Source organism: Octodon degus, unplaced genomic scaffold (genome assembly GCF_000260255.1).
Source record: "Octodon degus isolate 3935 unplaced genomic scaffold, OctDeg1.0 scaffold00028, whole genome shotgun sequence".
NCBI classification, from domain to species: Eukaryota; Metazoa; Chordata; class Mammalia; order Rodentia; family Octodontidae; genus Octodon; species Octodon degus.
In genome coordinates, this window is record NW_004524604.1 from 8,205,751 (window position 1) to 8,219,324 (window position 13,574).

The window sequence follows — 13,574 nt, forward strand, 5'->3', positions numbered from 1 at the left end:
AGCACCATCAAGCATCATTAATTTTAATTCAGTATAAACTCCAGAATAAATTCTGATTGATTTTCAAAATAACGGGGCAAGTCTGAAGTCAGGGAGTGGGGAAAAATTACTTGAAGAATGGAAATGTCTAGTTCCTAATTAAAAAGAACGTTCTTAATACTAATAGCAGCGCTTACTAGACTCCAGGTACTAATTGAAGCATTCTGCTGTTTGCTAACTCATATACTCTCCCAACAATCCTACATTTTATAGATGAGGAAAAGAAGGCACAAAAAGCTGAGGTACTTGCCCAAGATTACAAAATCAAACCCCAAATTTGAATCCAAATCACTCTCTTATACTATGTTACACTGTCTCAGCAGTTAGTGTGTCAAACAATAAAAAACTTTGTCGGGGACTAATTCCAAAGACAACTCATCAAAAAATAAACTATAAACAGTTTAAATTCTGAAAGTAAGCCAGGTGTGGTGGCATACACCTGTAATTCCAGCACTTGGGAGGCTGAGGCAAGAGTGATTTACTTACTGTGAGTTGCAGCCAGCCTAAACTACATAATGAGGCCCTGTCTCAAAAAACCAAAAAGAAACAGAACAAAAAAAACTCTGAAATGAATCTCAATGTATATTTAACATGGATGATTTGATATAAAACAAAGCTTAAGAGGACTTTAAAAGTCCTTGTTCAGTAGTAAACATAAAATCTGCATTCCACTTACTTGCTTCCACAAAAGCTTTCAAAGCTTCTAGTTGCTCTGCCCCAGATAACTGAATGGCTTTCTCCAGGATCTGCCGATACCTAAAACAATATCAAATAAAAATAATGTCCAGGAGACACTGCGCTTCTGATACAATTTCTGACATTTTATTCATTGCTGTATATTTACTCATTCATATTTACCCTAATTTCTTTCACAGTGCTGTGGTTTGTGGTTTTCTTCAGTCTATCCAATTTTCCTTTTTAAGTTTACAGCATTGTCAAGAAACACAAATCCACAATTCTAGGGTACCACAACTAGTTTTAGTATAGGACATAGAATTTTCCAAAGTTCTCAAGCCCATCATATTAAAGAATAAATCAAATGTTACTGAGTCAAAGTTTACTGAGAACTAAAAAGCCAATTTCAGATGTTTTAAAAGATAAGCTGTATTTTTCTTTTCTGTCTGATATATGCAAGAATATTAATTGAGGTGGTCAGGAACCTGTCCTTCTTGAAGATCTAATGAATCTAGGGTAACAACAATAGGACAGTGTTCACCAGGCAACAAAACCAAATATGACCTACACCTGTCATCCCAGCACTCAGGAGGCTTGGACAAGATCACTGTGTGGTTCAAGGTCAGCCTGAACCACACAGTGAGATTGTGTCTCAAAAACAAAAAAGCAAACAATATGAAAATTTGAAAGTCTTGCATACAAAATAAAAATAACTCCATCAGCATAAAGGTCTGACTGAACAACCTGTATACTATCAGCACTGTCTGTTCATTCTATTTGTATTCAGTTTTATTCAAGTGAGTATCCTGAAAAGGATGGGGAAATGCTAAAAAAAAAAAAAAAAAAAAAAGACAAACTGCTTCCTAAAGAACAAACACCATGAGGACAGGGATTTTCATCTGTTTTGTTCACTGTAAGGTTTATAATGCCTCCAACAGTGCTCTCTTGGTATATAATAAACACTAAAATCAGTTAAAAGTATCAGTAATATTTTGTTCCTTAAACGGAGTGATCAGTAAGGAGAGTTACACTATTTTATTCTTTATCACTTTTGTTTGCCTTATTTTTAAAAACATTAAATATATTTCACAAACAATGGCATTGCAATTAATCAGAAAGTCACCCAGAATGCAGTCAAAAACTAAAACTTACACAAATAAGTCCTGAACTCTTAAGAGTTACGACTTGTATTATGTTGGACAGTCTCTGGCTTATCATTTGCACTCACTGATTTCAAACTCACCCAAATTTCTTACCATCTTCATTATATAATCAGAAAACCACAATAAAGGGAGGCAAACTAACAGAAAAGACACCAAATTCCAAGAGACATGACTATTAAAGCAAGTAAATATTAAGATAATTTTATGAAGAATTGTTGAATTTAAAGATCTATAGTAGTACAAAATTTAGAATTATCTCGTCCTTAATAGAGAAAATTTATCAGAGAACTCATTTATGAGGAGTATCTCACTTTCTTCTTCTCTGCATGTATGTATGTACATATATACTGTTATGGTTTGTGTCTAGTGGTCCCCCCAAAGCTTCATGCAGTCATGGGGGCGGGACTTCTAGAGTCTGAGATTAACTCATGATCTACTGGGATTATGGGTGATTTAAGGTTGGGATTATGGGTTTGAGTACTGCTGGAATTATGGGTGTGAGTGCTACACCCAGCCTGAGGAGGATAGCCTGAATGTGACACAAGAGAGACAGAATTCCTCTCTGTAGCCATTGTTGTTGCTACTCTTCCATTTTGCTCTCTTGCTCTTTGCTGTGGTCATGAAAGGATGCTCTCTGCCCTGTGCCACTTTGCCTTGGAGCAAGCCAAGTATGGACTGAAACCTCCAGTACTGGGAGCTAAATAAACCTTTCCTTCCTTCATTCTGGGTGTCGGCTATTTGTCCCAGCAATGAGAGAAGAGTAACTGCAACATATACACACAACCAAACACATGCACATACAGATTTAAATTTCTATATATCTATATTTATACATTTATTGCCCCCTGGAACAAATGTATAATGTATAATACATGTATAATTTTAGATTTCTTATTATGCTCAGTGGTTTCTTTTTTACTGGTCTTTTATATTTAATTAATGTGAGGACTAAGACCTCCTATACTTATAACCTCAGATTAATTCACGCATACTAGTAATATATTCAAAGCTAAAAATGTTTTACAAGTTTTATTTCTTAAAACCTACCAGTTAATCTGTGTTGGGAAAAGAACAAAATTTTAAAAGTCATAAAAGTACTGTATTAACCTAACTAAGTAACTTGTGAGGTCGTTAGCAACCGCAACTCGAATTCCCAGCTTGATCAATTGAGAAACAATTTTGCTGCAGTGTTGGGGCAAGGTGGTGTCTTGATTCTTCTCTAACACATAAACTTCAGTATCTAAGAACATTTTCTCACAATAATATGGAATGACTAACAAATTTTTTTTTTTTTTTGTATTTTAGGGAAGGGTCCGCGGTGTTCAGGGTCTCACTACTAGATCGGACTCTAGTGATCATCCACCTGTTTACAGCCTTCCAAGAGCTGGGATTACAGGTGTGTGCCACCATGCCCAGTCTCAATTGCAGGGTAGGGAGTTGGGGTGAAGGGGTGAGGGTTGGCACGCCAGGCCCAGGGATCGAACCCCCGGCCACTGCAACTGCTTGCAGGCTCTTTAATCTGCTGAGCTATTTGGCTGGCCCAACAAATCTTTTTTAAATCATGAATTTGAATCATGACTTAAAAAAAATCATCCCAAACTGCTCATTAAGTGCTTATGCTTTTTGAGATGCCATGGGGTTCTGGATATAATACTAAAAACATCATAAGTGATCTCAGTCTTTTTGAAAATCTTATAGTTGGGAGATAAGTAAAACGTTAAGCTTATAGCCATATGCTGATCTTTTTTTTTTTTTTTTTTTTTTTTCAGGTTAAACAATACGGAAAGCATTCAACTATAAAGAGACTTTATTGTTCTATTGAATAATGTAAGTGATATGGCAAAAGAAGAGGAATACATTAATTTAGAAGAGAGTGAAAGCAAAATGAATTTGGTCAGAAAAGATTTTTTTTTTAAATTTAAACATTGACTGTGTGTGTGTGTGTTTTTTTTTTAATTTTTATTTATTTATTTATTTATTTTGTGTGTGTGTGGCCAGCTCAGCCCACCAGGGGACGGGGCTGGCTGGCATGTGGTGCTGGGAGATTGAACCACGGTCCCTGTGCTTTGCTTGGCTTAGCTTGTTCTAAGTAGGTGCTTTAGACCACTGAGCCATCTCACCAGCCCCAGAAAAGATTTTATGGATAATAGTAATAGCTTTTTATCAAGTACTCTATATGAACTTCAAGGAAAATATGGAGAAGTGAAAGATGTGGAGAACATAATTACCAAATATTTTCCCTAAAAATGTCGACTATACAAAGAAAAAAATTCAGACCCCCCCCAACAAAAGATCCAATAAAGGTGCAAGTGAAATGAATACACTTCACAGAAGTATAAACAACCAACAAATACATGAAGAAATGCTCAGTATCACTGACCATTAGAGAAACGCAAATTAAAACAACATTGAGATTCCATCTCATCTCAGAAAGAATGGCCATCATGAAGAAATCAAATAATAACAAATACTGAAGAGGCTGGGGTAGGAGTACCCTTCTGCACATTGGTGGGAATGTCATCTGGTACAACCACTAGGAAAATCAGTGTGAATACTAAACAACAGTTTGTGTTTAGATAATAAATCCCATTAATTGGTCCACTTTACATCCGTTCTAATAATTTAATATCAATAAATGTTTCTTAAGTATCTACTATGTACAAAAAACAAAGATTACAGCAGAAAGCAGGCATAGGGGCCAGATCCCTGGGCCTGCCTATACCAGCACCACCCCGGGGTATGCTGAGACACAACTGAGACTGGGCATGGTGTCGCACGCCTGTAATCCTTCAACAAACTTAAACTAGAAATTCCATTTGATCTAGCTACTCCTCTTCTAGGTTATCTTCCAAAAGAGTTAAAGACACCATATTATACTGATACATGCATACCAACCTGCATAGCACAACTCATAATACCTAAATCTTGGAAGCATCCTGTATGTCCACCAACAGGCAAATGGATAAAGAAAATGTGATGTTTACACAAAATGGAGCACTACTGTATCATAAAGAAAGATAAACTTGAGTCGTTCACAGGAAAATGGATGTACCTTGAGACCACAGTAAGAGAAATAAACTGAATGTGCAAGTTTAAATATCACATAGTTTCTCTTATATGAGAAATCAAAGAGAGAAACCCAAGGTATAAAGACCCTCATAAAAGATAATAGTAGAGAGATAGCTCTTTCTCAAATGGGAAAGATATCAAGAGATGGAGGGGGTCATGCAGGGGAGGGAAAAGGGAGTTAAAATGTGTTATACACATGTACCAACTCCACACAAAATGTAATCTTTATGCATTTCAAACCTGTACAAAAAGGGGGGTAAGAAATGGGTAAAGGGGGAGAGAGGGAATGAAAAGAGGGATCAAGATGTATTATGCCCTAGGGCTGGCCAGATAGCTTAGGAAACTAAAAGCATCTCCTTAGGCAGAGCACAGTGCTAGGGTTTGATCCCTGCTGGCCCCACCCCCGAGGTGCACTGTGATGGCACTGAGACTGGCCGTGGTAGCACACACCTGTCATCCCAGAGCTTGGGAGGCTGAAAACAGGAGAATCACTATGAGTCAGATCTTTGTAGTAAGACCCTGTACTAAATACATTTTAAAAAAAGAATATGCCCTATTAAACAATGAGAATGAAAAGCTTATGACCATAAGCAGCTGTTCTGAACTGAATTTTTCTGTCCTCCTAAAGTTCATAGGTTGGAGTCACAGCCCCTACTATGTACTGAGTGAGGAAGTAGGAAAAAGTTAAGTTTAGATGAAACCATGAGGCTAGATCACCATGATACAATGAGTGTTCGTGTTAAGAAGCTGGAGAGACAGCAGAGGCTCCCTTTCTACGAGAAACACAATGTGAAAGTAATAATATATGCCCTCACCAAAGAAACTGATCATGCTAGCACCCCAATCTTGGGCTTTAGAATCTTGAGAATTCTGAGAAATAAATGTCTGATAATTAAGAAAAAAACAAAGATGTATTATGTCCAAGTGCTGGCTCTCCATATGGGATGTAACTATTATGTACAAACATAGTAATAAAAAAGATAATAAATTCTATTAATTGGTCCACTTTACACCTGTTCTAATCATTTAATATCAATAAATGTTTAATAAGTATCTATTATGTACAAAAAACAAAGTTTACACCAGTAAGCAGGCGTAGGGGCCAGATCCCTGGGTCTGCCTATACCAGCCCCGCCCCGGGGTGTGCTGAGACACAACTGAGACTGGGCATGGTGGCGCACGCCTGTAATCCCAGCTCTTGAGAGGCTGTAAATAGGCAGATCAGTACAAGTCCTCCAATCTATGCAGTGAGACCCTGAACACTCTGTAGACCATTCCCTAAAATACAAAAAACAAACAAAACAACACAAAGTTTAGTGCAATTCCTGATTTCTTGGCACCTGAAAGGAATGTAGAGGTAAACATAAACACAAGACAATGTACTATAATCATTATTTAGTATCAAAATAATTAGTAAAGGTACTAAATAACTTTCCACTTATAGTAACAATTAACTAAATGAATGGACCAACCCTCCTCCAAAAACACCATAAAAAGTGTGATGATACCCATCTGTAATCCCAGCACTTGAGAGGCTAAGGCAGAAGGATCACTTCAAGGTACAGGCCATCCTGGACTACATAGTGAGTCTAAAAAAAAAAAAAAAAAAAAAAAAAGTTGAAAAATACAAAAAGAAATCTTTAAGTCTGAAGGAAGGAGGGAACAAGCTAAGGCTAGACAGAGGCAGAGGGAGAAAGAGGAGAAAAAATTTAATAAATTTAATCGTGTAAAATCCCAGTGAGAGAGAAAAGCGAAAAAATAACATGGTGAAGATGACCACTGGTCCTGCCTGAAAGTGCCTGCTGGCTGTGAACAGACAGCTGAGAAAGAAGAGCAACATTTCTGATGGGGATGAAGGGGTAGATCCTGCTTCCAGGCTCTTGTGAATCTGCCTGGCATAGGAAGAAGTAAGCTGCAATTTTTGGCAAACTCTTTGAGCCGGATCAATGAGATCTGAGTTCTCACCTAACAAAGGAGGAAACACTAGCTGATGAAGTTCCAAATTCTATTCCAAGATCATTTAGGTCAATGGTGGCAAACCTATGGCACGTGTGCCACTGTGGGCTGTCTGTATTACTGAAAGCTCTAAAAGGCTTGCCTAGTATCCTCAGGATACTAGGAAGGAGGAAAAGCCAATTCTCTCAAAAAAATGGCATCGGAGGTTTCCAACTGTTTCTAAAAGCACATTTTTAAAATAATTCGCTCAACAAGGATTAGTAAGGCACATAGTATGACCCAGGATCAACAAAAAACACATAAACCAACAACTAAGAACTTCAAACACTGAAGTTAACAAAAAGACTAAAACACAATTATGTTTACTATATTCCTGGAGATAAAGACAAGCTTTTAAATGTTAGCAAGAACTATGAACCCTGGGCAAGCCAAATACCTCAGCGGATTAAAGCGCCTGCTTAGGCAGATGCAGGGGTTGGAGGTTCAATCCCCAGCCTGCCTTTCTGGCCACACCCCTGGGGCACACTGAGACGGCATTTGAGACTGAGCGTGGTGGCGCATGCCTGTTATTCCAGCTTTTGGGAGGCTGAACACAGGCAGATCACTACGAGTCTGAACTATGTAGTGAGACCCTGTAGACCCTTACTAAAACACACACACACACACACACACAAAAAAAAAAAAAAAAAAAAACAACCAAAAACTATGAACCCTAAAAAGTGTCATTGGGAATAAGAACCACCAGAAATCAGCCAGGCATCGTGATGCAGGAATGGTGGCACACACTTGTAATCTCAGCACCTGAGGGAGGCTGAGGAAGGAGGACTGATGTGGTTCAAGGCTAGCTTTGGCTACATAGCTTAAGGCCAGCCTGAATTACATAGTGACAGCCTATCTCAAAAAGTGTAACAAGGGCCAGCCAGAGCTCAGCTGACCAGGGATCAGGGTTCCATCCCTGGCATGCCATGCCAGCCCCGCCCCTGGGGTGTGCTGAGAGAGTGACTGAGACTGGGTGTGGTGACATGCACCTGAAATCCCAGCACTTAGGAGGCTGAAAACCGGAGAATCACTATGAACCCGATCTGTGTAGTGAGACCCTGTAGTAAATACATTTTTTAAAAAAATCTATATATATATTATATAGTACTAAAAATGTTATAAACGAATATCAAACTGGGGGCCTGCCCCTTAGCTCAGTTCTTTAAGTGGCTGCTTCAACAAAGCAGTCAGGCTCAGGTTGCTGTGGTTTAATCCCCACAACTCAAGCCAGTCAAACCTGCCCTGAAGGCATTCGGAGCAAAAAAACCCCCAAATATCAAACCTTAACAAAATACTTATCAGCAGACTAGACACAGATGAAATACTGCTAAAAAGGTAGGTCTGAATCAGAGAAAACAGTGAAATGAAAAGTACAACAGAGATGGGGTTCCTGAAGGTTTCTCTGAAGCCTAGTGGAAAAACAGGATGGCACAGCAGCATTATTTAAAGAAAAATAGCTGAAAACTTTCAGAACTGTTCAAAGAATCCATCGATCTAGGAAACCCTGAGAAGGTAAACCAACTTGGTAGAGTATTTACAAGAAGCGATAAAAATTCTTTAACTCTATATATCCATACCTCTTTGCAATGTGATTTTGTAGCTCTTCACATCAAAAGGTAGAGTTTATTTCTCCATTCCTAAACCCTGCACTTATTTAACCATCAGGATGCTGTAAAAATGAGCAGCCAGTTCTAAGCCTAGACCCAGAGAGGCTGTGATGCATCGCAGGCTTTTAAGCCCTGTTGCTGTCTCTAAACAAGCAGGCTCCCTCCTGGCCAATGAGACACGCAGCCCAGCCAGGGGCCCACAGGTAACTAGTTGCCCATGTGGAACCAAGGCCACTGAGTCAGAGAACCAGCCAGTGGGCTCAACCCACTGAGACGACCTAAAGAGCTACAAGCTACATTAGTACATGATGACTGCTTTTAGCCCACTAGACTTTGGAGTCTTTCATTCCACAGCAAAGGTTAAGTGACACAGGGAAAGAAAAACAAACCGACACATACATATTATAAGGAGGCTTCTGAATTACAAATGACTAAGTACTAATACAATTTGTAGGACAGAAATGGTCTCTAGTAATGTTACCTTTAAGCATTCTAAATGTTTCAATTTCATGGCAGTGGGAAACAGTAGGGGAATCAGGCATTCTAGGCTGAGATAGCCAGCTTGATATCTCACTGTCTGAAACTCAGTATTCAATTTGATAAACATGCACAAATGTATTAGGGTTATGGGTTCTGAGATAAACATACAAAGAGTTATTCTGGCTTGGCCACAAAGTATGTTTTCTCTGTAGAGATTTCAGTTTTTCATATGCAATGCAAATGATTTTACCTGCTTGTAAAAATTTTTAAATGTCAGTAATATTGTGTTTGGCATACACTGGTGTTATCAACATGTACTCTGGAGAAGGGAACCACTAAAACTATTGTAGGAGATAAACAGATAACCAGTGAATCTGAGTTAGAGGGGCCTTTGATGTTATCCAGTCTTACCTGCCATTGTATATGTGTGTCTACCATTTTGACAGTCCTAGTCCATTCAATGCTAGAAAGCTCTAAGCAAAAGACTACCTCTACCAGTGGACAATCTATTTCCTTTTCTCAAAAGGGTTTCTCTTACAAGTACAGACTGAATAGGGTTCTCATTCTCATCAGCTTCTTGTAAAATGAAATATTCATATTTCAAAGGCCTGCTAGACTCCTCTGGATACTCTCCATACCCCAAATGCCATTATTTCCAAAGGATTAATTCAACAAAGATCTACAATCAAGGACTTCAGACCTGTCTTTGAAGAAGTAACATTCTTTTTTTTTTAATTTTTTTTTTTTATTTTAGGGAAGGGTCCACCAGACGCTTTAATCCACTGAGCTATCTGGCCAGCCCAGAAGTAACATTCTAAAACAAAGAAAAGTAACATTCTCATTGGGAAGTAAACATGTTATTATTATTATTATTATTATTATTATTATTTATTTTTTTGCAGTACCAGGGATTGAACTCAGGACCTTGTGCATGCCAGGCAGGCACTTATACCACTGAGCTGTCTCCCCAGTCCTAACATGAAAGAATTTAGCACTTTGTACCAAGCAGGTTTTTGTTTTTTTTTCCCCAAGCATGTTCTAACTAACTGAGTAAGACCAGCCATCCTGACAGCTCTCTAATTTGAAGCCCCCTCTCCAGGATCCTCTCCTCAGCTTCACATGAGCTGTGGAATAGAACAATGTATATACTGTGTACAAAAAGTAGACTACTGTATTTGCAAAAGATGCTTGCCACATGGCTGATCTCTTACACCAGCTTACATAGCTGTGTTAATTCAAATTTATAGGAAAGCACCTCTGATCAAGTTTTTAACAAGCAAAGCAGTACAGTCTGAATTAAAAATGAGCTTTTTAAAGTAAACAAACCTGGGTTAAATAAAAGCTCTGCCCTTTTGTAGCTGTTTATTTATTTTTTTTTTAATTTATGTATTTGTTACAGGGTCTCACTACCCAGCTAGGACTCAGTGATCCTCCTGTTTCAGTCTCCCCAGTGCTGGGATTACAGGCGTGCGCCACCATGCCTGGTCTTGGTGGCAGCGTGCCTGGGACAGGGCTGGCAAGGCCAGCATGGCATGTGGTAGCAGGGGTAGAATAGAACCTGGGTCCTTGAGCTTGCTTAGGCAGGCACTTAGACCGCTGAGCTATCTTGGCAGTCCTCTAGCAACTACTGTTATTTATTGATGAGCAGCTACTGTTACAGATATCCTTCTAGGCTGGGAACATACAAACAGCAATATTTACGAAACCAATGTACTCTTTCCTTAAGGTGGCATCCCTTCTTAATCAGCTTCTAACATAAACTTAAAATTATTGATTTATTTCAAGAATACTTCCTGATAAAGCATGTAGTTGGCAGAACTGTTTTGTTATGCGGATAAATATCCTGATACATTCTTGCCAAGACAGGGCCAAACAAAATAGTGCAGACAAGGCCAAGACTTCACTCAGGAAGTAGCTCAGAAAGAATCCACAGTTGACACTGTACTGACAAAGTTATAAGGCAAATTACTTCACTTAATCTTCACAATGAGCCACATGGCTGGCAACTCCAGTGAATCCCACCTCCCTCTGTCCATGCTGCTTTGCAACAGACCCATGTCCCCTCCCCTTGAACCTGGGCTGGTCTTGTGGCTCACATGCAGCAATGCTAGAAAACTTATGTGAAACTTCTCAGACCTTCCTTAAGAGAATTCACAGCTTCCACTCAGTCTCTTCAACAGGCTCACAAAGAAAGCCCTAGCCAAACTACTGAATGAGACACTGTGTGGAGAGAAGCCAAACAAGACAAACTCTAACCCCAAGTAAAGTGCCAGCTGACTCTGCAAGAGTGGCCCCAGGTCAGATTAGAAAAACAGCCTAAGCAACCCACAGATTTCTTTGCTGTCCCTTGCTGCTTGGCTGCTTGGCTGCCTTGCTGCATTCCTGCCTCCTGCCCGCTATGACCTGTCTCTCCTCTGCAATTACCCGCTACCATCCCACCTGCCTTGGAATTGGCCAACTATGGCCTGAAACCTCTGCAAACTGTGAACTAAAATAAACCTTTTCTCCTTTAACTCTGTGTGTCAGGTGTTTTGTCTCAGCAACAAGAAAAGTAATTAAACACAAAATTTTGTAAGCAAACTAGTTGTTTCACAACAGTAAATTGGGTGATGGGGGTTCAGCTGTTTTGCTTACAGTGCTGGGGATCAAACCCAGGGCCTTCCCACACAAGTGCTCTATCTTCCAGCTATCCCCTGCCTGTCTCTGGTTTATTAAGTAGCAACAGATAATGCAGGAACTGTTTTTCTCCAGTTCAAAGCTGAAGAAGTAAATTCTAAGCTGAAGTCTCAGGATTATGCAAAAACCTTAGAAAACTATTACGTCTTCTAATAGGTTTCTCAACATAGCAAAAACAAAACAAAGCTATTACAGTGGTACCTCAGTTCATGAATTTAATTTGTTTCACAATTTTGGAAAAGATGGCCATGTTTGTGTCTGTGCAGGAAAGATGAATCAAACTGTTCACAAACAAAAGCATTCCTGAACCAAGATACCACTGTAATAGCAAAATATATAAGCATCTATAAAAAAAATATACAAAAGGAGTTATGCCATGAAAAACACAGTCAACTTATTTGCAACCCACTGAATATGTCACTATTGCTGGCTGCTAAACAATAGCAACACCGGGGAGTGGTGGTTCACACCTGAAATCTCAACACTTAGGAGGCTGAGGCAGGAGGACGGATTCAATTTCAAAGCCAGTCTGAACTACAAAGCAAGACCCTGGCTCACTAAATAAACAAATCAACCTTATGGCATTTTCTGCATGCCTGATACTGTACTAAGTGACTTCAGGTTTTCAATGCACATGTACACACACACACACAACACACACACACACACACACATTTTGCCCTTATAAAATCTCAGACAAAAATAGCACAATTTCTCCCATTTTCATGAAAATTGTCCACAAAGGTAATTATGCCCAACACACAGCTGTATTTTGCACTGATAAAAGTTGATCACATTTACCACCAGAGAAAAGGCAGCACAACACACATATTGCAAGTTCCGCATTTCAGAGTCCAGATCAAAGCAAGTGTAACCTATTAATACAGGTCAAAGAGATCTCAACTGTCAGGATGTTAGATTTGACTAGAGGCATACTATATAGAAAGCGTGTTCACTTTCACAAAAGAGCAACGTTGTAAAATCTACAGAGAAAATATCTGTCCAACCACCCGTCTATCTACTATTATCACTACTAAACCGCGGCTTGCAGACCTGTACATGTCACACGTGCTAAAGTGGAGCGGACCTAAGCGTGCCTCTTAGACACAACCCGCTTCCTGAACACATCCCTCCTCCTCTAGACAGCCGGTGCCCTCGTCAGTGTCGGTGGCGGAGTGACTGTTAACACACAAGGACTTCCAGGGTTTCTGGAAGACATGACAGCGGCCATACCACCTCAGCCCGTCGGCCCCGCGACACCATCTCCCCGGAACACCCTTACTTCAAGGTCCCAGGATGAAATGCCCCAACCAAAGTGCGGCGGCCGAGAGGGTCCAAGGAGAGGTCAGGCTTCGCGCGGGGCAGGAGCGGCTAGAAGGGGTGGCCTTAGCTTGGACCGCCCCTCAGGATCCCCGGGGCCCGAGGACGCCCCCAGGGGATGAAAGAGGTGACCGCCACCCCTTCTGGCCGCCTCGAGGGCTCGAGAGAGATCCTCCGGTCCGCATTCCTGCCTCCGCCTCCCCGCTGAGCCCAAGCCCGCCCCCCTCGCCCGCCAGGCCGCCCCCACCGAAGCCCCGAGAGCCCGGTCACCTCAAGGACAGCACCCTGGGACGTCTCTGCCCGCTCTGTACTCACTTGCCAGCCAGGTCTTTATGCGAGCCGCTCGAATTCATGAGCTGGGCCAAATCCTGGCGCACGGCTGCCGCCATCTTTCTCTAAGCTCAGCCGAAGCCGCGAGGCCTCTCGCGCCGAAGGAGAAAACGAGTGTGGTCCTCCGCTGGGCCGCCAGAGGGAACGGGAGATACCACAGAGTAGCACCTTTGTGGGCCAGAGCGCCTGGTGTGGAGCGGGGTTAGCTCCGCCCCCAGGG

The 13,574-nt window shown here is 40.7% G+C and overlaps 1 protein-coding gene across 1 annotated transcript in view; it reads right to left on the reverse strand.

Annotated features, from left to right (window-relative positions):
* The window catches only part of Cops4 (COP9 signalosome subunit 4), a 46,709-nt gene extending 33,135 nt beyond the window's left edge, over nucleotides 1-13,574 (reverse strand). The window contains exons 1-2 of the mRNA XM_004629181.3: nucleotides 13,340-13,574; nucleotides 716-795 (exon numbers count right to left, since the gene is read on the reverse strand). Coding sequence (XP_004629238.1) covers nucleotides 716-795; nucleotides 13,340-13,413 — 154 coding nt within the window. The 5' untranslated portion in view covers nucleotides 13,414-13,574. The remainder of the gene's footprint in view (nucleotides 1-715; nucleotides 796-13,339) is intronic.